This window comes from Harpia harpyja, chromosome 10, assembly GCF_026419915.1.
Source record: "Harpia harpyja isolate bHarHar1 chromosome 10, bHarHar1 primary haplotype, whole genome shotgun sequence".
Lineage (NCBI taxonomy): Eukaryota > Metazoa > Chordata > Aves > Accipitriformes > Accipitridae > Harpia > Harpia harpyja.
In genome coordinates, this window is record NC_068949.1 from 25402998 (window position 1) to 25428518 (window position 25521).

The window sequence follows — 25521 nt, forward strand, 5'->3', positions numbered from 1 at the left end:
TTCTGCCTCGGGAAGAGCTCCGCGCCCCCGCCGGCGGGGGTAGCAGCAGGTCCCGGGGGAGGGGGACGACTCGGGGCCGGCGGGGGGGGCCGGGGGGCCGGCGCTGGGGTAGGCGTTTCCCGGGGTCTGCTCTGGGCGGGGAGCCGTCGCGGGGGAGGAGGATGCCGCCGTGCCGGGGCGGTGCGGCGGCGGGGCGGGGGAGGAACTACCGGCGCAGCTCTTGGGGGGCCGGGCGGCCCCGGCGGTGGGGTGAGGGCTCCGCGGGGACGCGGCCGTAGCGGGATCCTGGGAGAGGAGCGCCGGGAAGGGGGCACGGCGGGGACGCCGGTGCCGGAGAGCCCCCGTGCGCGGAGAGCCAGCAGCGGGACCCCCAGGTGAGCGGGGCTGGGGCAGAGGGGGCCGCGGTGGCCCGGGGGGCGGGCCCGGCGGGCGGGGGGGGGGCCCGGCGGGGCGGTCCGGTCCGGTCCGGTCCGGGGCGGCCGCCCTGCCGCCGGCAGAGCGCGGGCAGCGCGCGGCGGAGCGGGCAGCGCCGCGCCGCGCCGTCCCTCCCGCCCAGGCTGCGCGGCCGCGGAGCGCTGCGCTGCCCCCCCCCCGCCGGAGCCGGTAAGGGCGGCGGCCAGGGGCCGCGGTGGCGGCCGGTGCGCTCCGAGGGGAGGGCGGGGCGGCCCGAGGGGGTCCCCGACCAGCCCGGGCGCTGCCGCGGCGCCGGGACCTGCCGTGCCCGGGGCCGGGCTGCCCCGGGGGGCTTTGCCGGGGAGCAGGCGAGGGCGCGGGGCTGCCGCTGGGTGACGAGTGCTTAACCCCCACCTCGTCACCTCCCGCTTCAGCGCGGCGGCGAGGGGCCCCCAGGAGAGTCCCCCGGGCGGCGGGTGCCGTCCCTGGGCTGCCGGGGGGCGATGCGGAGGCGGCTCGGGGCGGGGGGAAGGCGGCCCCCCCCGGCAACCCCGGCGGTCGTAGCCCTTTTCTTCCCTCTCGGCTCCTCTTCTCTCGCCGAGACCTCTCGAGCATCAGTTGCCCTTTTTCTTGGTTACAGCTCTCCTCAGCCTTCCAACTTCGACAAGTGATCAGAGCATCGCGGCGGCTTTAGGTACTTACTTAGGGTCTAATTGCTTTTAAGAAACCGATGAACTGTCTTTGGAATAGCTCACATTGTTATTCTCTGTTTGTATCTAATACAAGGATATCCATGTTCCTTAGCAGAAATTTCCTACTGCTTAAGTAAGTTAGAAGCTGCTATTGTTGTCACTTTAAAATGTCACATTGGTCTTTACATTTGCAAATCCTTCCATGAAAAGGTTTCTGTAGGAATTCAGTCCACTAGAAATGTTTGAAGCATTTTAATGACTTTATTGTGTGATCTGACAGGTACTAGTTGGAAGAAATGTCAGTAAAAACTTGATGGAAGACATGGTTTTTAAATAGTTTTCTATTTTAATATAGTTGCTCTTAAATAAAAAGCATGCATGAAATTCGGAATCTAATAATTCATTATTGCTGGGGAGCTATCCCTTATTTTTGGCTTTTAAAAATGCAAAATTTAGTGCTTGACAGCTATTGTTACCATTTATTAAATATAATTGGTACTAGAGAGAGGGATTTTTTTAGGCAATAGGAAGATTGGGAGATTAAATTCAGGATTTATTCCTCTAAATGTGTAAAACTACACCAAAGCGTAAGCTGCTCTTTGAGAAAGCAAATTTATTCTGTATTTAAGCATCTTCCAGTATTTCAAAGCAAAGTACAGCTGCCTTATAGAACTCTATAGGGATATCATCTTATAGAAGAAAATAGCTTTATAGCCATAGAAATTTTAATGTAAAGTCAAAATATTACTTTAGCTTCTATTATCTGAACATAATATAACCAGATGAGAAAGTACAAACATAAATTCTGTGTAAAGAATTATAGATTGTACAGAAGATTTTACAGAAGAAATTACTTGGCTAAATCCTAGTATGTTATATGTGGATATTTCCATGTCTGTAATGCTGTGAATCTGTGAATATAGTTTTCCTACAGCACAGTCGTATGTTACTTGCAAATGCTATTAATAAGCACCAGGTCAAAGAACAAAGTATTTTGTTGGGAAACAAATAATTTTAGGTCAGACCTATTTTAATTTGCAAAATTCACTTTCCATTAAAAGGTTTCTGTGCTTCATTGTAGTGCAAAATAAGTTGTTTATGTTGTTCCCCACAATTTCACATTACATAGTGTTCTTCAGCTCAGTTACTTGCTGTTATTGGAGTTGACATTATGTAGTAAGTTTAGCATTAATGTAAATAAGATTAATGTAAGTTATTGTTACTTAGTACTGTTGAAGAAATCTCTAGTATTAACCATGTGAAAGTGACTGCTCTCAGATTGAAAATATTTCTCTTCAAATACAGATGATGAACATGCAAAATCGCAAAAGATTATATAGCTATATGTATAGTTGTGAATGCATGTATGTGTGTATATATATATGTGTACATATATATGTATATGCTTACACACCACTATATTAGTTTCCTGTCAGAAAGAAACATTTGAACAGATACAACATTTTTTTTAAATTGAGAGCTACCAGAAATAAACAGCAGGACTGTTAAACAAGAAAGTAGCTTATATATTACCTTATGTCTTGAACATCAATCAGATAACATAATTTCTTTTAATTTGTGAAAAGGAAACATGAATGTGAACTGTATGAAGAGAGAGGAAAAATGATTTGTGACTGTTTTCACAAGTTACACATTTTGGCTCAGTCTGTCTGTGTTTGGTTCAGTCTGGTTGTGTTTGGATTGGGTTGGTTGTTTCTCCATTTTCTGTGGCTACATGTAGGGAGTGGTGGTTTTGTCTAGGTGAAGGAGCATATGCACAAATCTGTTTGAGAACAAATGCGTTAGCACAAATTGCCATGGTCAGGGCTGTTATTTATGTGAATCAAACAATGATTTTGCTGAAAGTGAATGCACACATTTGTGTGACAAGTGACTTCCTCGCACTATGTTGACAGATGAATAGTTGCCTTCTCTGTTCCCCCTCCCATGGAATAACTTTGTTGCTTTAAAATGCGCGTTTGTTGTACGCTTTTTTATGTGTGAGAAAAGTAGAGGCACAACTGCTTTCTCTCCCTTCCTGGTTGTCCCCTGTAAAATTTGAAACTCCTGTGACATTTTGGGGCATTATGTCTCTTGCTGAATGGTGAACAATGTCAGAGCAGCAGGAGCAGAAACCAGACCAAGTCTCTGAGGTGACCACTAGCACAGTTCAGGTCTGGAATATGAAATACTGTGTACTCTGAACTGAAATATATCCATACAGTGTACTGCATGTACTATGCAGTTGAAATTATCTTAATTGATAACATTTACAGTCTGGTAGTCCTTAATCCTGGCTGAAGAGTTAAAACATGCTCCCTTTATCCTACAGGAACCCTGTTTTTTAGGTTTTAGGCCTTGAAACCACAAGAGCAAAGGGGAGGATAAAGGTAATGCTTCCATTAGACAGAACAGCTCTAGTCCAGTGAAGAATCAGCCCTTCAGTACTGTGCCCTGCACAGGAAAATTAAGTCTTTCAAAGCCAGCAGACCACAGAGCTGTAGTCAACTCCTCTTTATCCACAGGTGGATTGTCTGACTTATGAATGACTTGTACAAGCCAGTACCATCCACCAGGGTCCATTGGATCAGATGCAGTGCCAGACAGAAGCACAAATTCTGCCTCTGGGGCCAACCCAAGTGGAAAGGAGTATTGACATTTTATGCATTGTGGAGCCAAACTCCTAGACCCAGTCTGTCTGAACCACTGGGCTAGCAGAAAATAAACCTATTTCATCCTTTCTAATTAGGGCAGCATGGAATGACTGTTGCTCATTGTCCAGCTTGAAACATCAAGAACCCCCCCAGTGCTTGCACTGCATTTCTTGTATTCAAGCACTGGGAGTTGTGGAACAGAGACCTCAGTGACTCTGTCGCTCATGTTCCACCAGATTGAAAACCTCCAGTTTACTACAAGGTCTGCTAAAGCAAAGAAGGTTTCACGCGGAGCTATGCAGATACTGTTGCATCACATATCCCAGCACATCAGTATTGATCAGACTTTCCTGCTATGTGGGATAGTCCATTCCTCGCCTGCCTACCCTGTTTCCGGCCATGCAAGATGGTGGCAATAGAAATAGGGGTTCAGTGTGTAAATTTCCTAAGAACATAGGGAAGTTTGGTGCTGAGCCACCATTTGAAAGTCAGTGGGGCTAGGGTACATGACCCTACTGGCACTTGTTCAAATCTCAGTTATTTTCTCATCAGGCTAGATCTGATGCTCATTCTCAGACATTTTGTTCCTGCGCTTTAGGTAAAGAGTGGAAATTGCATCCTTGTGGTGGTTTTGGAGAAGTGATTCAATCTGCATCTACTTTGGAGGGGCAGCTCTACATGTCTGTGGGGCAGCTACCATGCATCAGGAGAGCCCACTTCAACTTTCCCTATCCTCAGAGAAAACAAGAAGAAACTTGGAAGCTTTTCTTTTAATCTGCACTTCCAAATGGCTCCTGTATGTCACAAGACTTGCTTAAAGCAAATATATTTACTCATTTCCAAGCAGGGATTTTAGTTCTGTCTTCTTCATTATTCCCACTGAAGTTTGAGAGATTGTTCATAATAAAAAGATTTGGCAGCTTCATGATTCACTAGGCTGGGTATCCAGCCAAGATATAATGATGGTTCATCAAGAGCTGTCAGCTTACATTGCATGTACTGGGGATTTCAGGTGATGGAAGACAGTCTGAAGACCATAGAGCCTTAAAATAGTAAGAATTGGAGAACTGCTCCCTGCAGATATCATGATGATACAACAACAAAATTGTGAGCACCCCATAAGCTTGCAGGTCTCTGATTCACAATAAAACCTCCAAACTGAACTCACATTCCAGAAGGCGCCAGTTTCTGGAAGCTCAAAGCAGACATCAGGCTCTTCGCTCTGAGCTGCCTTACGATCCTTTCAGGGGATGCTAGGCAGTGAGTTTCCCTGTTTCTACCCACTATTTTGGGGGCTTGTCAGGTGAGAGTTGTGCAGCTGCTGTACCAGAAGGTATGAGGAAAGAAAGCTGGGGATGCCTGGAATGCCAAGGGAAAAGCATTTTCATGCATCAAGCTAGTTCAGTCCCAATTTTATTCCACTCTCTTTAGATTCAGTTCATCTCTGCAGTCAGCAGATTCCTCCTTGGTGCATAGTTGTGTTTCCTTCTGCTTCTTCCTAGATGCCTAGCTCAGGCAATCTGCAGGGACTGAGTCATCCCAGGAGTACAGGGGATATGTTCAGAGCAGCAGTACATCAAGGGCTATGAGGAACTGAGAAGAGAGGTACCCACAGTGTGCCCCAGTTGTAGCCCTGGACAGCAAAAAATTTCCAGTCTCCACAGGTTTTATCATCATTATCTCCATTACTTTATAAGTGCTAATTGGGCAGTTCTTAACGCATAGATGGGAAGTGGCTCACTGGCAGGAAAGGGCCCTCTTTGGATCAGCTGCCCCCTTCCTTCTATGCAGAATCATTGCTGGGATCCAAATTTGCCTCCAGTAAAAATGGGAGGGTGAAAGAACATACTCAGAGCTCAGAAATTCAAGGAATATTGTCTATGAGCTGTTTCTCAAAGATGGACAGGTTGCTAACCTTGAGACTTAGAAATAAGTGACACATGACTAGTTTTCTTTCTTAAAATCAACAGCAATTCTTTCCTTTCTAAGGTAATCGAAGACTTTTGTCTACTCTGCTTGGGATATAATGGCTCTCTGAGGGGTAGCAAACCCACAGCTAGCTTTGTTCATCCCAATCAGGCTGGCAATGGCAGCACTTAGCTATATCTGCCTGTTCTCTCCATGTACACTGGTACAATTTTCTTCATGTACACGAGCTTTTCAGCAGTAAAGCTATGAAGGAACCACTTCATGCCCAAAAAGAAACAGCTCCCAGATCTGCACCCAGGCTGAAGCACAGAAGCTCTGTCTTACAGCAGCAGTGAGCTGAAAGAAATGACTTGTTCAGACTTTTCATGCTTTAAAAGGACCTTCTCAGCTTGTAATTTAATAGATGGAAGAAACAGGTTGCAGTATCTTTCAGGATTTATTTTGTGGGTTCTGGAATTACTTATCTTTTAAAACAAGATTTCTCCATTCCTTTCTTTGATTTCCTGCCTGTTTCCCTCAGCTTTAGTTTTCATTCTTCTCCTTTGCAGTTCACAACTTGAATAAAAAGAGAAGAAAACCTCGCACAGAAGGAAAGCAAATGTATAAAACCCAAGAAGTGGATTTTTTCACTTTTCCTTCCCTGATTCCCTTGGAATTCCCTTCATGTGTTAAGAATCTTCAGTTCCTTATAACAACAGAGAATAATAAATGCTGCAGACAGAAGCACTCTATCTGCATCAGCTCAATTCCTTTAATATCTGTAGTTTATTGTGTGTGACACTGCATGTCTGATCATGGATTCCTCAGACCAACAGACCTCCTATTGAAATCAAAGGCAGTTTTGGCAGCGGCCACAGGAGTGCATTGGCATGAAGTCACAGGTTATGCGCTTCAGGGAAAATGCCGTCACACTTTTGAGTAGAGAGGAGTAAGTTAAAAGGTGAAGGAAATGATAGTTCTGGTATTTAACATTTCTTTTTTTTTTCTTTCAGTTTTGTTGACATGGCAAATGCAGAGCTATACAGTTTACGTTAATCCCTGCTCTGGAGAAAGTCTGGAGTAGATGTAAAAATGGTTGGGGAGGCTGTGGGATGATGCTTTCCAGGATCAAATACTTGCATTAGTTTTTACGAGTAACTTCTATGCTGTATTTTTTTTTCCAACTAGGGTAATTGCTTTGAAAGTGATATCACTAATTAAGTTCTGGCTGAAAAGGTTCCCCTCTTGCAAAGGTGATTCATTTGTTTCCTTCACACTTGCAGAGTTGATCGTAATATTAAGCAAGGCTATCGGTGCTTTTATGACCACCAAGAAACTCCAAGTGATGCCACAGTTCAACATTGTCACTGTGGCAAGGAGAATTGGGCCAAGTCCTATGAAAATAGGAGGCAGGGGAGTCCTTGCTCAAATTGGTCTTTCTACATTTGGGCATTTCCAGGCATTTCTTAGGAGAGCTTGCAGTGACATCTGAAGGCCATAGAGTAGAAAATCAGGGATCTGAAAATTAGCTCAGAATTGTCCCTATGCCCTTCTCTCACTTCCCCTCTCTAGAAACCTATTTTTTGCATGAGGTGAGGGAGCTACGTAAAAATTTTTCAGGAAGGCAGAAGTTGTAACCCTAGTTGGTTAATGGGATGATATGCAAGTGCTAGGAAGTGGTGAGAGAGGAGGAGAAGGCTATCTGCAGGGTTCCAGCTTGGAAGAGCATTCAGGAAACCAAAAGATGACTAGCAATTTGTGTGCTGCTTCTGGAAGCAAGCAAGCTGGGAGCAGTTGCTGTGAGCACCATCTATTTCATGTGCTTTTCGATGGAACATCCGCAGTTGCATAATCCATAGGGAGTTGCCTGCCCATAGGTACTTGTTGTTTGACAGATCTGTCACACTTCTCAGAAATCAAGATGCAAAATCCATCACTCAGGGACATGGTATATGTGTATCAGATACTCTCTGGGGGATGAAGAGTCCATTAAACAGCAAGTCCCTAAACTCATCCATATGAAGAATTTGCATCTGTGACAGATAGAATATGGAGAGTACCCATCGTCTAGCAGGTGATCTGACTCTAATGTGCTACTAAAACACTATAAATATTCATTTTATTTCACCCTTTCAGAGACGTGTGTGGGTGAGCCCAGAGGGATAGGAACTGCTTATGCAGAACATGAGCAAAACCAGCAGGATTATGTTGCATGAGGAGGATCATGTCTCTGGGAGGCAATGGCACTCCCAGCATTGGCAGTTTGAGGCAAGCATATCATTGCCTGCATGATACAGAGCTGAAGATACGACCTTCACAAAGAGGCTTATGACAGAGTTCTGTAAACTTTGGTATATAGTAGAAAAAGAGTGAAGTATTCAGATGTACAACTAGTGAATCTTTAAGAAATGAGAGCACAGCAGAATTATCACTTCTTAAAGGCGGTAGCCAAAATGTGGAAATCAATAGCATAAGAGAAGGGTAATTGGTTAGTTGAAGTAGTGAAGAATTCTCTGTTATTATCATTTTCTCTGTCCTTCGCTCACTATGAAGAATGTGAGCAATTCACCTACTTCAGCCTGTTGGAGAAAAATGCCAGGCACTCTAGTATACCTTCTCCATTTCTCGTTATGACTCCATTTGTAGATTCTTAATAAGTATGACTTTCCTTAGACTATGAAGACTGTTGGCAAAGATGTGGGATTTGCATTGAGACTGGATTTAGAATTAAACAAGAGCTCAAGTACTGGGTTCATGGGTTGGTGTAGAATTTTCATTCAGGTTCAAGTCTGAGGTTCCTGAAAACTGAGGAAAGCTTTGCAAAAAAAAAAGCATTCTTGGTTGTGGCTGAAGTTTTGGCTTTAGATTATAACCAAATGAAAAATATGTAGAGGTCAGTCGCAATCCAAATCAAACTTCCATTGAAATTGAGAGGTATTTCAGATTTATATTCTGGCCTACTTACATGTGATCTTACTTTGTTCTAGCTCATTTCTGTCATGTGTTTTAAGCGCTGCGGGCAGTGCTGCTATATTCCAGCAACACTAAGCTATCTACTGGTGCTTTCAAGCTATGAGGTTGCATTGACTATTACGCAGCAAGCCTTCTGCACTACATGCTGCCATAGTGTAGTCACACACCTGCTGACCCCCTTGGAGAATCCAGCAGATGCCCTTCTGGCAGCAGTTTAACCTGACCTGGCACACAGTCATTCCTCGGCTATCTCTGGGTTTGCAATGAGTGGTGGCAAGACTGAAAAGAGCAGAGCTGATTAGGGCCCCGGGCAATCTCATGTCCATACCCTGTTGAGATTTACTCCTGTAAAGTGTCAGTGAATATTTAGTGGACTTACTAGGGGAAGAGCAGTGGGCGGATTTAGGCTTGGGATACTGCTAAACTTTCCTGAGCTTTGCTGAAAAGGCACCTCTGTGTGCATTTTCCAGACACTACCAGCCTCATATTCATGGGACGAAGGTAAAGTCTCTGTTAGTAAACTTTCTGAAAAAGTGTCATGCAGCCTGATAAGTTTCTTTAACAGCAACAACCATTAAAAAGCCATTTTAAAAAGTCTGCAATGCAGAAATACATTGCCTAGGTTGTCTGCATGTGTGTGTGTGTGTACCCTGTTTTATGCTGTAGCTGCTGAGTTGCACAATCCAGCCTTAATATTGCAGTGATGCCTGTGAAGCTTTTGTAGATACTTAGCTCCCCTTGTCCTCTTACTCCTGTTGTCCATGGTCCTTTTATCTCCCTTCAGCTCATCTGTTGTGTTTCCTGTGCTCCACCAGAGTGTTCAGAAAGTAAATCAATTCAATTTCTCTCTCTCAAGTCATGTTTCAAGACTCAGTCTTTACTTTTGAGGAGCTCAGTATTTCAGTTATCCAAGATAAGGGCTGGAGCTACCAGAGAACCCCCCTACCACCCCTCACCTGTGCAGGAGGCAGAACTTGTTCCAGTACTGTCTTGTGGATGAATCTGCGCTTTGCCAGGAGACCTCTGAGTGACTGCTGGCCCAGGTCGGAAAGCCCACAGCGTGCAGCACATCCCTTTGCAGCTCATTTTTGAAAGCAGTACAGTCATGCTTGCTTGCTGTTACCCCTCAGCTGATGAACTTGCCTCTGTAAGACAGGCTGAAAGCAGAGGGAAGAGCTTTCTCATGCTATTTGGAGACTGTAGAAAAAAGATTCACCCTTTTTCTGCTAAAGATGTTGCAGAGTATCACCACTCTCCACTCGGAGTACCAGCAGCACATCTTCAGCCTACCTTCTCTGTTTCAAAAAGAGAACGCTGTAAATTTAAATTACGCTCCATACCTGACATAACCCTGATCAGACCCTATAAAACCCAGTACCTTTGGAGGCACCTAACCTCCTGTTTGAGCAGAGGGTGGAAGAGAGAATGACCTACTCATGAGAGAAGCAATTCATGCCTGACAGGGTGCTCAGAAGCTGTGGTGATGCACCAGGGACTCAGGGATGTCTTGCTGTCACTTTGTCTTGGGACACTATTATACTGAGATGTAGCACTAGATGGTGCATTCGACAAATTATTTGAAGAGACTGATCTTCCCATGCCAAAACCTTTTGGCGCAAGGCTGACCGTAACAAGCTCATTTGCTGTGTACGCACAGTACATCCTTTCATAACTTTTCATGAAGTTGACCCTTCCGTGCAAGAGTCGAATACAACCACGGCTGCCAAGACAGCGCTTGAGACTTTGGCATTTATGCCTGTAGGTTTGGGGGATTTTTTTTGCCCATCACAGATCTTCGACTAATTCACAAGTCACTTAGAAACAAGCAAACTGTAATGGCATATTGAGTTTGAGGGATGCTTGAGTTTGGATAGGAGAAAGATCTGTTAGAAAATATCTGGTATTCCTTATTAACCTGCATTTCCCATATCCCATCAATCTAGGTGAATTAAATGGAACTGAAGATGTGCACATATTGATTTATATGCTGGAGAATAAATATTGATTTATTTGCCCCATAGCCAGATACCTTTGCCATAGGGCAGTGATTCTAATGAGGAGTGATGGCTTCCCTTCTTCTCCTCAGAAGGGAGGATTAGCCTGCAGGCAGGCCTGTGGGACAGTGCATAACAGGCAGAGACTCCGATGTCCAGGGGCTTAGGTCCTGCCCTTCCTTTTGGGTGTATGGAAGCCCTTCTGTATTCAGGATTTGGGGCAGGGGAGTAGGCAGCACAGTAAGCAGCACAGACGTTGCCTGGAACTGTTGACACCTTCAGCAGGGAGCTCAGAAGAGCTGTCTGGGTTGGAGGTGTGGGCTGTGGGTGTGCTCTGGGAGCTGATGGTTTGCAGACCCCTCTTGCAGGTAACAGTGCTGAAGTGCGTCCTGCTCCTTTGGGAGTCTTTCTTTGGGACATATATTAGGGCAGCAATCACTAGGTGGTGCTGTTACACACCGATCTCACACTTTTTCTTGGTATTCGCACACTTTCAGTGTCTGGAGAAGTGGTTCTTGTTAGGGTTGGGTTTACGGTACCTCTTTGAAAAGCCGCTGAAACAGAGAAAAGTAGCAGGCAGCAGTAGCTAGCTGGGAGCAGTGTAGCTTCTTCAGACCCTTGTGTCTGTGCTTGGGCTCAGATTTCTGGAGGAAGAGACTGACTGCACACAGGTAGCACCCACCCTCTTCTTAGAAGTGTGTGTGCTCAAATCCAGCATCCTTCCCCACTGAAAACTCAGGTTTGAGGGCCCTGGATTTCTGTTTCCTCTGGAGTGACAGCAGTGTGCCAAGGCACGGCATTCTCTTAGTTTACATGGAGAAATTCAGATGAATTTCACAGAAAGGGAAATCTTAGTAAGAGGAGTAGTCTTCTAGTGGATAAGTGGATAAGTAAAATAATATCAGAAGAGATTAGGAATTTCCTGAATGTGAATTCTTTAGAAAACAACTGGCTAAAGTTGCAATTGATTTTTAAACTTTTTCTTACTTAGAGAGACTTTTAAGCATTTTAGATCTCAAATTTACGTTCTGATTGGTTTGGAACTTTTATTTTTGGTATTATTTAAAATAAATATGCCTTGACTGTTTTCATTTATTAAAAATTGCTATAGTTTAAATGGAAACACACACAGACATGTGAATATGTTGTATTTATTTTGGTAGTTGCTATATATTATACAACTGTACACATAGATCCTATCATTCTGGTCTCGCACCAATAGTAACTTTAGGAGATTATTGGGAAACCAGGCCATGAAACTCATCATTAACAGAAAGCAGAAACCCAGTCTATCCTTCTGTTAGCAACTAATTTCTGGTAAGCCATCTGACCTTTCTTTTGCCTTTTACGTCCGACTGTTTGCCTTGGTTGTCTGGTTTAGGCCTTCATCCTTCAGATTTTTGCTACTTACTGCATATGTAACCATGTATTTTAATATTTTCAGGGTAGGGCCTTAGACCTTGCCAACCAGGAGGAAATTATACTGAATTAACTATACTGATTTAGAAATTGACTTAGTTAAATCAGTGCAACTCTCCTGAGCACTTTATATCACTTCAGTTTAAGTCATGAGTCAGTGAGTAACAAATCAATTCTGTTGGCAGAGAGTGAGAAAGATTAGACTGGATCTTCAGCCCTTCTATCTCAGTATTTATTAGGCTAAGGCCTCTTCAGGGCTTGTTGCTGTTCTCTTTAATTTTCTCTGCCTAATGGACCTGATCCAGCTCTTGATGGCATAAATGAGGGGTTTTCTATGACCTCCAGCTGGGAGCTGGGGGTGGCAATATCTTTATTAAAAACCTAGAGAAGCTTCAAATGACAAATAACTCAAACCTGCCTCCTCACTGCATACAGAGTTCTCAGATTGTGGCTCACATTGCAGAAGTCACCTCTGCTCTGAAAAATGTAATATTCTACATTCAGGGTAGGAAAATTCATCTTCTAAAGACAGCTGTCTCTACTAACATTATGCTAAGAGTATCACCGTGCAAAGATTCATAATCTGATTCGATTTTCCCAACAACAGCAGGTAAGTAAGATCCCATATATATTTTGAGATGGAATGAAAATAGTCCTTCTGTCAATCTCCACAGAATTTGTGCATTCGAGTTGGATAGACTTGGGATTCAGGTTATTCCTGGTTTTGTACCGGCTTAACCAGAAACTAGACTGATGTTGCACTCCGAAATGAAAAAGCACAGCTTTTTCAAAATGCATTTCAGAAAGTGCTTGCTTTTGTTGTTGTTGTTCTCCTTCTCTACCTTTCTTCACACTTTGACAAACTACTACTAATAAATAAGAAGGATATCTGAGAATATGCCGAACAAGAATATGCTGAGTTCCACTCACTGAAAATTTTCCTTACTGTTCCCAAAGCTTCTTATTCCTGGCTGTAAAGTGTAGCAGTGTAGCAGGAGTTGAACTCTTAGAGTGTCTGCCTATTCCAGAAAAGAGTAACTAACTCACTTCTTTACAAATCTAAGATTTCGCAAAGTCATTTTTATCTTTCTGAACTGGATGTTAATAAAGCTGTAAACTCTGTAACCAACAATGTGCTGACATGCTCTTACAATTCACCTGCAGCTCCTGGAAGCCTTTATATTGTAAGTAGTGATGCCCCCTTCCATTTCCATCTCTATTCCAAATGCGATTTCTTGTTTGTTTATTTTACAGGTTTATGATGGAACTTACATCTTTGCCTAAATTCCTTTGGACAACTGACAACAAACTTCTGCATCACCATTTTCCAGACATATTGGCGACTGTTCATACCACACAAGACATTCCCGAAGAAGTTGTTTTTGGACCATGCATGCTCCAGAACACCCTGCTGGACACTGTAGCTTTTATTGCTCTGAAGTGTTCTGATAGACGGAACATCCACTATGTCTTTAAGGTAGGAGGAAGCAGCATTTAATGTCAGTCATATCAAAAAGGGTTACACCATCGCTGAGAAGGTAACTTTGCCAAGGGGTAGATTTTTGTTTTGTTCAGCACAACTAACAGCTCCTTCAAAGGGGAGAAGTAGCTAGTGCATTTCTGATTTACGAGCTGTAGACTGGAGGGACCTCAGTGAAAACTGTCTCCTTTGCAGGAAAAATACAAAGTCCCACTTCTAGGCTGATGATGGATGACCTGCTTCAGCACTGACTGGAAATAGGAGGAAGGAGGGACAAATAGTTTAGAATCTTCATGCTCAGGTTTCATCCTTACAAAGGAGGCTTATCAGGAGGTGTGACAGCCCTGTGAGAGCAGAGAGGGAAGACTGTGGCATTGCACTGATTCATGTAGGTGGTACATTCACAGCATTTATTGACAGATCTGAGCAAGCATTAACTCAATTTGGCCAGTTATCCATAAAAGTAAAATCACAATAGCAGTGATCTCAGCACAGGCTCTATCAACTGTAGAAGTTATCAGTCAGGCAACTAGTCTGCACAATCTTCAGGCAACCACAACTTATTGCTATTAGTACATGGACCTCCTGAAGTTACCTTAGATATGTCTGTCTGTGTTACAGCTGCACTTTTCAGTCACTGTAGAGAAGCCACAGAGATATGTCTGTGAAACAAAAGGAACTGTCATGTAGGGCAAGTCAGAAACCCCAGGACTGTGATGGATTGTTAACTCTCCAGCTCTAGTTGGAACTTTTTTGTTCCCTAGCTACTGTTTATCATAAGATTTTCATTTGGACAATGCATATGTCTCATGCTGGCCTCTTACTTTGGCTTTCTGGGTCTTGGAGTGCATTTTAATCACCACTGGTCTAGATGAAGACAGGGAGGTAGTGTTTTACAATGTGAGGCAAGTGAATTTACCACACGCTATGGCATGGATGGATTTGGGAGAGATCCAGGTTCTCCTAAGATTTCTGTGCTCTGGAGGAGACAAATCCCAGGGAGTACGTGTAATATGGAAGATGCAGCTGTGGGAGATACCTGTTTGACACTTTTACTTTAAACAAGAAAGAGAAGAAGAGGCTTTAGGGTTTTTCTGACTATTTGTTTGAGTCTCTGGCACAAGTTTGCATGCTTGGACAGTGTTATTAGTATTCCAGGAGAACTACAAGCTCTTTGGAGAAAGACCTCTCCTGAAATGAGGCTTTATTTATGGAATATTTCTGTATTTCTCCTGGGAGTTTTGGAATGAATGTAGACTCAAGAAAGAGCCTCAAGGGGTTTCTACATTGGAAGAGCCCTCCAAAGGGATGGCTTTAGTGTTTTGCTACGTTTGAGCTAAGTCATTGTTATGCAGCCGTGAAATTGGATGCCTGAGTTGGCTCAGATCTCTGTCTTTTGGCAGTAAATACCTCAAATTCTGTGCAAGTAGCTGTTTCAGATGCAATTGGTGGTCCCATATCCTGTTAGCTACTCATAATTAAAAGTAAGCCTTCCAGAAATCAGGAACTATTGTTAAGCTCCCAACACTGTGTGTAGACAATTAATTAACAATTCAATCATGATACTATATTGTTATCAAGGCATTGAGGTGCAAAAGAAGAAATGGATTTTGTTATGCTGGCTATGGTACAAACAGAATTACAGGCAGGAATAATTTGGCAAGGTGGATTCTTCGCAGCTGAGGTTCATGATCATCATAGCTCGGCAGCACTCCTGCAAGACTTTGGGGAATATTATTTCTAACAAGGGTTTCCTCATCTTGGGCTTTTATGTTTAGTCCAAAAGGGAGCTCTATGTTTTTTCTCTCATCCTCTTGGAGACCCTAACTTGAGGTCCTTGGGCCAATTTGTATGCTTGGGCAAAGAAAATGCCTTGGCAACCATTGGCGCTGGTGGTTCTTTCCAGCCAGCCATTTACCCCAGCAAAGCAAACTGACCCCTTATAAAGCTGTATGTCCCACTGAGTTCCTCCGCCCCTTACAGCTTCTTGTGGGTTCCAAGGAAGAGTCTTATTCTCTCCCTTATCCTCCAGCCTCTATCAAGGAAGCCACATCAAGGAAGCCCAGCTGTGAAGCCTTTACCTCTTACATGGGTGCAAAGGATTCATCTGAGGGATTGCCATCACCAGAAGAGGGTGGACTTGTAGGGTTTGTAGTGTGTCTAAACACATGGAAAAACTAAAGCTGGTGCATGCTTCTAGTTGACGGCACCCAGATCTTATGTTCTGTCCTTTACTCCTCCCCACCTTCTTTAAGTGCTCTCAGCTCTTTCCCTGGAGTCCTGGTTCCTGGAGGAGCTGTGTTCCCTTTGACTTTGCTTAGAGAGCTGGGTGGATGCTCAGTGTTTCTGAAACACAGAAACTAATAAATGACAGCCTCTGTCATAGCTATTAGTTACAACCACTGTGTGTGGGTGGGTGTGCTTGTGTCGCTGTCAGACTTTTGTATTTCTCAATCATTGTTAATTACCATGGCGTTTAGAGAGAACCAGTTACAGGGCATGCTAATTTATTTTCTCCCTTATACTAATTAACTCTTATCCTAACGGTCCCTTAATGGTTCATTCTTGTTTTCAAGCTACTAATGTGGTCATGCTTTTCATGGTAGGTAATAGTCAGGGAGAGTTAAAAACAGAGAAAGAAATACCCCAAATACTGTTTCTGATACCAAACACCAATGAATGGCTGCCCTGCAATTAGTGGGAAACAAAGAGCTATACATTGCTTGGGGTGAAATTTAGATCATACTTGTCATCAGACATTTTTCATTTCCAAACTTCCTTTCTAAACAATGACTTAGTCCTTCAAAATTAGTTGAGGCTTTTTATGCATGTAAATGTTGCCCTTGAACGCCCTGTGTTTCAGCCTTCAAGCTATGAAAATCTTCCCCATCTTTCAAATACTGCAGAGGACATAGATGTGCTGTGGTAAACACCAAGGAAAAACCTATAAAGAAATAAATCATTCCCTATTCAGAGCAAATGCAATAAAGTAACTAAGATGGGAGCCACACACTGAATGAGGAAGACAGAGCCAAATGTTTTATCGTTTTATTATTTCCAGAGCATGGTCAACCTGTGACCAAATGACTCAGGAGTCCTATGGAGAAAGGAGTGTATGTGACTGTGGACTATGCTGTAATATATACACAGAAGGGAAATTTAATTTGAGCAGTAGACTTAATATTATTTTTTTAACTTCTGAGTGCCTGACCTTGCAACCTAAGCAACATGTTTTAACTTAATCTGTTTGGTATTTCTGAATGCACGCATACTAAAAGTAAATCAACCCCTCGCAACTGTCAGAAATAATTTAATAAAAAATATTAATCTGATGAGGTTTTATCTGTTCAGATACCTTGAAATGAATTTAATTGATTTATCAAAGGCAGGAATAGGAATATATAATTTTACTTCTGAGAAAGGAAAGAGCATGTAAGTGGGAAAAGCATAAAAGTGGAAAAGGAAAGCATATAAGTGCTTCTTAGTTGTATTTATTCAAATCTAATTTTTATGTAATCTAGCCAAACAGTTTTATATGCAGATGTTGTCTCCTTGGGGTGTTGAATCAAATAACCGAGATTATTCTTACAGCTCCTGATCTGTGTCCTCTTACATCATTGAAAAACTCCACATGCAACTGTGTTCATTTCCGGGCTCACACTGCACCGATCCAGGAGTCTGCACATCTCATACCCCCCAGACCACAGCACTCGCACCTCTCCTGACTTATATCCCTTTTTCCCTTGGGTTTGAGACCCCCAACTTACAGAGGAGCACACCTTCTGTACCTCTGTGATCCACACCTGACACAGTCCCATGGGACAGCCTGCATCGGACAGAGGACATCATCCTTGCCATGAGTGGGCTAGAGATTGACCAACGTACCAGCCCTGGTATTACCATGAGAGATTACATGTGAACATCGGTCTCTCCTTCTCCCTCCGATACAGCTGTAGTCCCAGAGCTCTAGGCACTCACACCAGGGAAGCCTTCTCCCTGTGATGGCTTTGGATTTGGTGACACTGGCATATAAATTGGGCTCACAGCTTTGGCATACTGGGTCTGTGTGAGGCAGAAAACAGGCTTTATTCTTGAATTTGGTTGAAACCTATTTTGGGTCCCAAGACCTGAAACTTCCCTTTTTTGTGTCCTGTCTCACAGGTAGACGTTACGTCTGTGCACAGTCCCACAGGACTGCCTTGGATGAGACTTGTACAAGCAGCTGCCAATAGCAAGGAGCAGAACTTGGAAGCTTACTTAGAAAACAGTCAGTTATATTATCGCTCTACCAGGAAGATCAACAAAAATGAGGAGCTGCTTGTCTGGTATGATGAGGAGCTTTCCTGCCTCTTGGGTTTCAATGAGATAAAAGCACAGAGTCCACAGAATGGTAAGTACCAAACTGCTGACGGCAAGGGTCACTGAGGACTGAAGTGAGTCTGCAACTTCTTTAGTACATGGTGATCTTGTAATACAGGAAATAAAACCTGTCTAAATCCGTAGCCAGTCAGCTAAGAAAAAAGACCTTCTGCTTTGGCGATTGAGCTGGAGGCATAGAGCAAGAAAAAATTTGCAGTTCTCAATGCCATTTTCACTGCTCCTTTCCAGCAGAGGATGGTGCGCTAGGGATTAATGCTGAAATTTTTGAGCTGTGTAATGGAAGTCTATGCACCTGACCACCTTGGAATCCTAGAAGCCTAAAATATCACCTAGAAATATGCCTTTTTTAGCTCATTGAGGAATCAGGTATAGGCTAGTGTTCAGCTATAATCTTGTAAATGAGCAGGGCTATAAAATTCCATATCAGTCCAAACGGTACTGCATATAGCACAGTCTGCCTATTTAGCGTGGGACACAGTGGGAAAAGGGCATGATTTTAATTCTGAGACGTTGCTAGAAATTTATTGCTCTAATATAAATTGACTTGGCAATTGTTGAAAAAATAAAAATCTAGAATACAGAGAGACCAAGCAAATCACTGTCAGGTCCATGCCAAGGTTGGCTCCAGCTGTCATTTGCTCCAAACTTTGATCTAGTTAGACTGGAACAAAACTCTTTATACATTCCCTTTGGTTGATTTAAACACAGCTTATATAGGTTGATTAGTAAAGGTGTAGGTTGGTAAAGGTATGAGTTGGTAAATTTATATGGTAATGTATTTGCCTGTAAATTAATATTAAATTAACATAGACACATTCATAGCAGGAACCCACTAAATCATTTTAACTAATTTCAGTGTATTCTGTTAGCTTCTGTGTAGACACACACTGTTCCACCCCAATCAGCAGCCTTATTTTCTTGTAAAAAGTTCAGTTCTGTAGTTTGGGAAGTGATCTAAGCTGTGCTGAGCCCACAAATTAGGGGTTTGTAGTTCTACCCAACCAATGTATGAACTTTCCTATGTATCCTGGGCCTCAGGTGCTGTGTGGCATCATTTGCATTTAAAAACTGCTGTGTGTTGTGAAATAACGTAGCATGGATACTGTTTACAAAGGTTAAGATGTGCCATATGTGTCTTGGTCACTGAATTATATACCGTCAATTCATGGACAATCAATAGTCCCAGTGAACCAGAGATGCAGTCCATCTGAAGGCCAGAAGAAAACAGTGTTCCCCATTCCTCCTGCCCATCACTGGCATTGTTTCACTTTGAACATTATTTTCTGTGCCACAGGCATCTGTGCCTTAAGGCACATAGCAGTTTGCCAAATGAGCATGAGTAAGGGCTTCAGGCATTACTGTCAGATGATTTGTGAAAGGTGTTAAACTTCCAGAGTGTCCTATGCAGAAAATAGACGCTCGTGTCAAAATCTTTGAGTCCAGGTCTAAAACACATTATTACTTGGGTATATAGAATTTAACATTCAGCCTGTATTAAAGCCAGTGACTTACTCAGGAAATGTAGACACAAATCTGGGTTCAGACCTCAAATTGTCATGAAGTCCATATGCTTTTATCTAGACCGTTGTGTTCTGGCCATTTTACATAATACAAACTTGGCTTGAAAGTCTAAATGAAAGCATTTCTGTGAGTAGTGCATGGAGGCAAATATGAGTGAACCATTTTCCATAGCAGCAAGGGACCTGATTCTGCACTGGCATTACCTTTACCGTTTGTAATCTTGTATGACACAAGAGATGTTTCTGTTTTTTTGTTTGTGTCAATGGCAGGGTCAGGCTCTGCATCCATCCATGATTCCACCTTTGCAAAACTCATCATCTGTTGTCTGTTTCTGCAGAGTTGAGATGCCAAGAATGCAACCGAATCTTTAAATGTGAGCATTCCTATCTCTCCCATGTCCGCTTCCTATGTGTCCCAGAGAAGAGCGCCCTGCTATGGAGAAACTTCCAGAACCCTAAGACTGAAAAGAACAACTTAGCTGAGCAGACCACGAATTTCCACAGCCTGGCAAGGGATCTAGAGGTCAAAATGGCAGCTTGTAAAGATGATGCCCATGGTCTCACAGGAGAAAGGAGAGCAAAATCTGAAGAGGCTGAGAACAACAGGAGCAGGAAAACAGTGTTGTTGGAGAAAACCAATAATCTAAGTGAGGAACATAACTATGGGGGCAAGGAAGAGGTTGGGGGAGAGCATGCGTTGGCTGGGTCTTTCTGGAAGCTTAGTTCAGGGAAGCAGTCAGCTAGGAAGGATGCTTTAGAGCAGAAGCAGAGCGCTTTCACTGAGGTCAGGAGGATGAAGGAGAAGCTGAGGAATGAGAGACCGAAGGAGCCAGAAGGGGAGGATGGCATGGTCCCACTTGGTAAAAAGCAGGTATCAAAGGAAGTGTTGCTGAACTCCTCTGGTAGTGCATTCTCCTTTGTGTGGCCCACCAGAGCCCCAGGAGAACAGAAGAGTGCTTTTAGCAAACCCAGTAAGTGTCTAGCAGAAAGAGCTGCAATAAATTCTTCTCATCCCATGAGTGAGTCACCAAAGAGCCTGGGGGAGCTGTCTGGCTTCATTGCCACCACAGACATCATGTACTGCAGCACGCTTCTCAATTCCAAGTTCTTTGTCAGTGATTTGTGTAATGCTCAGATGCTGCAGACAAGCATCACTCAGAGCAATGTTTTCCCATATACCTCAGAACCATGGCCCAAACAAGCAGGAGGACAGTTACAAAACACAACCACCACTTCTTCTTCCTCCTCCTCCTCTTCCTTGACTCTTCTTCCCCCTACTTTCACGTCCTTTGGAGTGGCTGCCCAGAACTGGTGTGCCAAATGCAACCTGTCCTTTCGCATGACATCCGATTTAGTCTTCCACATGCGGTCACATCACAAAAAAGAATACTCCTCAACTGAATCCCAGTGCAAGAGGAGACGAGAGGAGAAGCTAACATGTCCCATTTGTCACGAGTACTTCCGAGAACGCCATCATTTATCCCGGCACATGACTTCTCATAATTAGAGCTGTGCAGATGGATCTCACCAAGGGACTGGGCAGGTTGGGTAAAGAAGGGAAACGTAGTTCACTTGTATCCATTTCTTTTTGAGTTTACATTAATGTCTTACAGGAAATCACTGTTTACAATAATTTATAATAGATGCTTTGCAAAAAAAATATAAAATGTTTACAAGAGTCTGAGTGGGTTGTAAGTTTTGAAAACTCAACCTAGCCCTTGTCAATCTATTTTTGAGGAAATAAAATAGTGAAATGAATGCACATGCAGTATTAATTTGCAAAGAGTTGGGAACAAAATCATTGTTTTGCAAACAGAGTTTTCTTTGCTTGTATTTGATTTGCTGGTGTCTGTGCAGTACAATGTAAATACAGAAGTGACAACCACCTCATTGAATAAGGAATCATAGAATCATAGAATCATAGAATCATTTCGGTTGGAAAAGACCTTCAAGATCATCGAGTCTAACCATTAACCATGCCCCCTAAACCATGCCCTGGAGTACCCTGTCCACTCGCTTTTTGAATACCTCCAGGGATGGTGAATCAACCACTTCCCTGGGCAGCCCATTCCAATGTTTGACAACCCTCTCAGTAAAAAAATTTTTCCTAATATCTAACCTAAATCTCCCTTGCCTCAACTTGAGGCCATTTCCTCTTGTCCTATCTCCAGCCACCTGACAGAAGAGACCAGCACCCTCCTCACTACAACCCCCTTTCAGGTAGTTGTAGAGAGCGATAAGGTCTCCCCTCAGCCTCCTCTTTTCTAGACTGAACAACTCCAGTCAGAGCTTATATGCTAAAAGAAAAGCAGTTACTGTTTCTAGCAGCTTTGGTGGACTCTTACTCCTTTATGTTAGCTGAATAAGTTCTCTTATCAGATTTGTGAATCTGAGTGAAAAACTTATATGTCACTGTCTCCTTGGCTTTGAAAGGGATTTGAAGTTAAGACTGTCTGAAATTTGTGATCATCAACAACTGACCAGTATACCTCTAAAGAGGATGTGACTTGTAGATCAGTATATCTGAGTTCTGTTCTAGGCTCTGCCACTTTTGAAATATCTTTTACAAAGTCAAATCAACCTGTATCTGTATCAAAATGTGACCTGTTGTCAATGTTATTGTGTAGACAGAGAGCACAAATTCTGCCCTAATGTGTGCTTGCAAGATCTGTGTGACTTTAGTAGGCATATAGAGCCGGTGGGGCTAGAGTTTGGCCTGTGGCTTTCAGGTTTTGGATATCCTGAAGGAAGCAACTAGAGTATTTGAGTTACTATTAGCTACTGATAGATAGAATCTGCACACTTTAATTGTGGATGATAGGTTCTGTTCTGCTAACAGCTAGAAGAAGAACGTCCTTCACAAAATCACACAGGCATACATCAATTGCATTGCGTTAGACCAGCTTGTCTATCCTCTGGTTTCTACATGGGCCAATTCCAGCTTTTTTTAAAAGGAAGTGCCAAATTCTCTCTATAGCCTGTCCATATGAGACATTTTTCTCTTACCTACGTTGGTTTGAGCTCTGCTTAGTCTCAGAAGCAGATGAGTTCATACTGCTCTGGGTGAGTGTGTGGAAGCAACAATCCTGTCTATTGTTACTGCAGCTCATTTAATTAGCCTTTCATTACTTTTTAAATCCATTTAGAGGCTTGCTCTTGATAGCTTATGACAACGTGTTCTTCAAGTGAGCATTTATCTCTCTCTTGTATAGTATTTTTTCAGGTTGTCTGATGTTTTTGTGGCCTGCCTCTGAGCCTCATCTGCTATCTCTTCCTTTCAGAGAGGGAATGATCAGAAGCCACTCATTTCCCAGCTAAGAGTAAAGGATATTGCAATATGCTCCTTATTATTTTCCACCATACTGATGATATAGTCCAGTGTTTGTCTGCTGCACACTGGACAGAAGTTTTCTTTGAGTTCCATGGTGATGCCTAGGCTGATAATGCAAGTATCAGCAAGTAAACACATCTCGGTGATAAAAGACAGCCTGAGCGTCTCAGGCTGTCAATTGAGATCAACATATTACACTCATTGTCATCTCTTGGGAGATTTCCATAAGTCAGGAGACTGTATTCTTCCCAATATATTGCTGTTGAACATTAATACATGGCTGTTTCCTATTAACATAAACATTTGACTTATTGCAGGCCAACCACTGGCTGTGCACCCCAGCTTTATTTTCCCAACATAAAGTGATTAAACTGGTACATTATGCCTTTGAGTTCAGAAGACATAAATTGAGACTGGAGGTCTGGTTGGATTGTAACACAGCTTTCCAAGGTCAGTGGTGGAAGCTCTTCCACTGGAGTCATTAAATACCAAAATGAACAAAAACTTTGAAATATGGAGCACAGGGAACAACCTTGCATTGAGCAGGGGATGATGTGGTTTCCTTCTAATCTTTCCATCTCTATTTTGTGTCCAATAACATTTACTGTGTAAGGAATATATTTATGGCAAGGTTTAATGGGCCAAATTTCACTCCATCTGGTTTTATCTGGGTGGCAGCCAGTTTACTGTGAAGTCAGTGTCCATAAAGTGTAATGAAGGACTCCATGGTGTAACTGCATTCATATGTGGCTAGGGTTATAGTTCCCATCAGCAGCTTAGGCCAGATTGTGATCTCATTTATTCCAGTGCAAATCCAGAATAATTCCATGGTGCTGCTCCTGATTTACATCAATTATTTTAAGATCAGCCTGGCCCAGTATAAATAGGACTAAAGATTTTTTGGTACCATTGCTGCAAAATGTTCTCTCCTGTACTTACTGAAAGATGCCATGTTTTCTTAACAGTTTTATGGTTAGAAACCTAGCTTCAGATTTCTTCTGGAAAAAGGCAGGACCAGCTGTGTAATGCTCCCCAGTATTATGCTGGCACATCACTTCAACATTACCCTGCTCCAAGGGCCTGTTTTTCAAGCACGCTACACCTGGCATATCATTTAGATCAGAATGAAGCAGTACCAAATCTAACCAGTTACGTGTTTTCTCTGATTTTGTGTTGGTGTGAGCTTGAGAAAGTGCGGAAAACCATCCACTGAAAACAGCTGCTGAATCTCAAAACCTCTTCCAATGGTGTGTTAGATCTACATCCTTAGAGGTGTCACCAGTAATCAAACTTCTTCACTCTGCTTATAGTATGAGGCTTAAGCAAGCAGCAAGGCTAGAGGGAGAGAGCGCTTTCCTTTATGTCATGAAGTTGTTTTCTTTGGGAAAAAAAAAAAAGAACTCTTACCCAGTTTCTTGGTGGGCATATCTCAGCCACAGCAACTTACATACTGTGATGACAAGCAATGTATAAATGCCTTCTGTGCACAGAAAGGCAAGAGAACCAGTTATGAAAAGTGGCAGACCTGATTCAAAATGTAAAAATGAAGAGGAGAGGTTTTTAATCAGCTTTATTTCTGGTACTGTCCTCACCTCCTCCAGCTGCAGGGGCAGCGCAGTTTGGTCCTAGCATGTAAAGATTGGGGATTTTCCTCTTGCAACATGGAACTGCAGGCAAATATGTGCAGTACTGCCCTTGCTCCTTTGCAGGTGGCCACTGGCATAAAAATTGAGTGAACAAATTGCTTCTTATACTCTGCTAAAATGTTTTGTGAACTAAGACTTGTTTACACACCCAACTGACCAATATGACATCTTCTTGCCTGCTATACCTGTGCTGACATCAGAGCAAAACATAGATGCCAACAGAACCAGAACTTGATTCCCTATGTGTAAAACGAGCTCTTGTGTAAAGCCCCTTGTGCAGGCAGAGGGAATATCTTTTAGGTGTCTCAAGTTTAACTGAGTGTCTCATCTAAGCTGGGTTACATAAACCAGGGGGCTTATCCAAAATTTTTGCAGATTTTATTTCTTTAAATGAAAGTATTCTATTAAAGCTGAGTGAACCAAACATTGCACAGGCAGAAGGAAGCCTAACGAGACAAAGAAAAACAAACTTCCTATAATTGAGTCATGCTGGAAGCTTTTTTTACCTTATGTCTAGAAGTCTGAACATTTAAATTGGTGCAGATGAAAGGAAATCCTGCTGGAGGAAAGGCACTCCACTAGAGCAGGGGGTTCGTGAAGAAATGAAGGGACTTCAGGAATTCATGAAGGACTGCATTCTGTCCCAGTGCAATACTGTGATTTTTACAGCAGGGATCTGTGTCTTTTCTACAAGTAGAAATGCTTGGAATTAAAAAAAAAATAGGATTTTGTTTTCTGAAACAGGAGGAGACAATCTGAAGTCAGCTGACTGGTTCTTTTCCTGTCTTTGCTAGCAACTGCCTGTGTCATTTTGATCAAACCACTGTTTCTCACAACATCTGTGTCTGGGTCAGTGAAAAGGGATGTAACACAATGCTGTCAAGCTTAGCTGTTCAGGCTGTGTATCTGCAGTGGGTTGTGAGTTTACTGGTAGGGAATGCCGGATTAGGATATTTGTTCACTCATTGATCCCTGAACTTTTTCCAATGAAGTGTTTCTCCATCAAAACAGCACTCAAATACGTTTTTGGAGACTATATGTTTACTTGCTTTTTGGGGGGTAATTTTTCACTAGTTGATGCAGTCTGTGGGCTCCCATCGGTCTAGAGAGCACAGTTTGAAAATCACTGGA

At 43.0% G+C, this 25521-nt stretch overlaps 2 protein-coding genes across 3 annotated transcripts in view; one reads left to right on the top strand and one right to left on the bottom strand.

Annotated features, from left to right (window-relative positions):
• On the top strand, positions 1 to 21301 carry ZNF488 (zinc finger protein 488). Of its 2 annotated transcripts, none has more exons than XM_052798985.1 (4): positions 1 to 374; positions 13288 to 13510; positions 17675 to 17903; positions 19752 to 21301. In XM_052798985.1, the coding sequence occupies exons 2-4, from the start codon at positions 13292 to 13294 to the stop codon at positions 20918 to 20920; spliced, it is 1617 nt and encodes a 538-aa protein (XP_052654945.1). In that variant the 5' UTR covers positions 1 to 374; positions 13288 to 13291; the 3' UTR covers positions 20921 to 21301. The 2 variants fall into 2 exon arrangements, with proteins under 2 accessions (XP_052654945.1, XP_052654946.1); XM_052798986.1 differs by lacking the exon at positions 1 to 374 and adding an exon at positions 590 to 1087.
• RBP3 (retinol binding protein 3) overlaps positions 13787 to 25521 on the bottom strand; it is a 30924-nt gene continuing 19189 nt past the window's right edge. Inside the window, exon 4 of the mRNA XM_052798979.1 lies at positions 13787 to 13857. Coding sequence (XP_052654939.1) covers positions 13811 to 13857 — 47 coding nt within the window. The 3' untranslated portion in view covers positions 13787 to 13810. The remainder of the gene's footprint in view (positions 13858 to 25521) is intronic.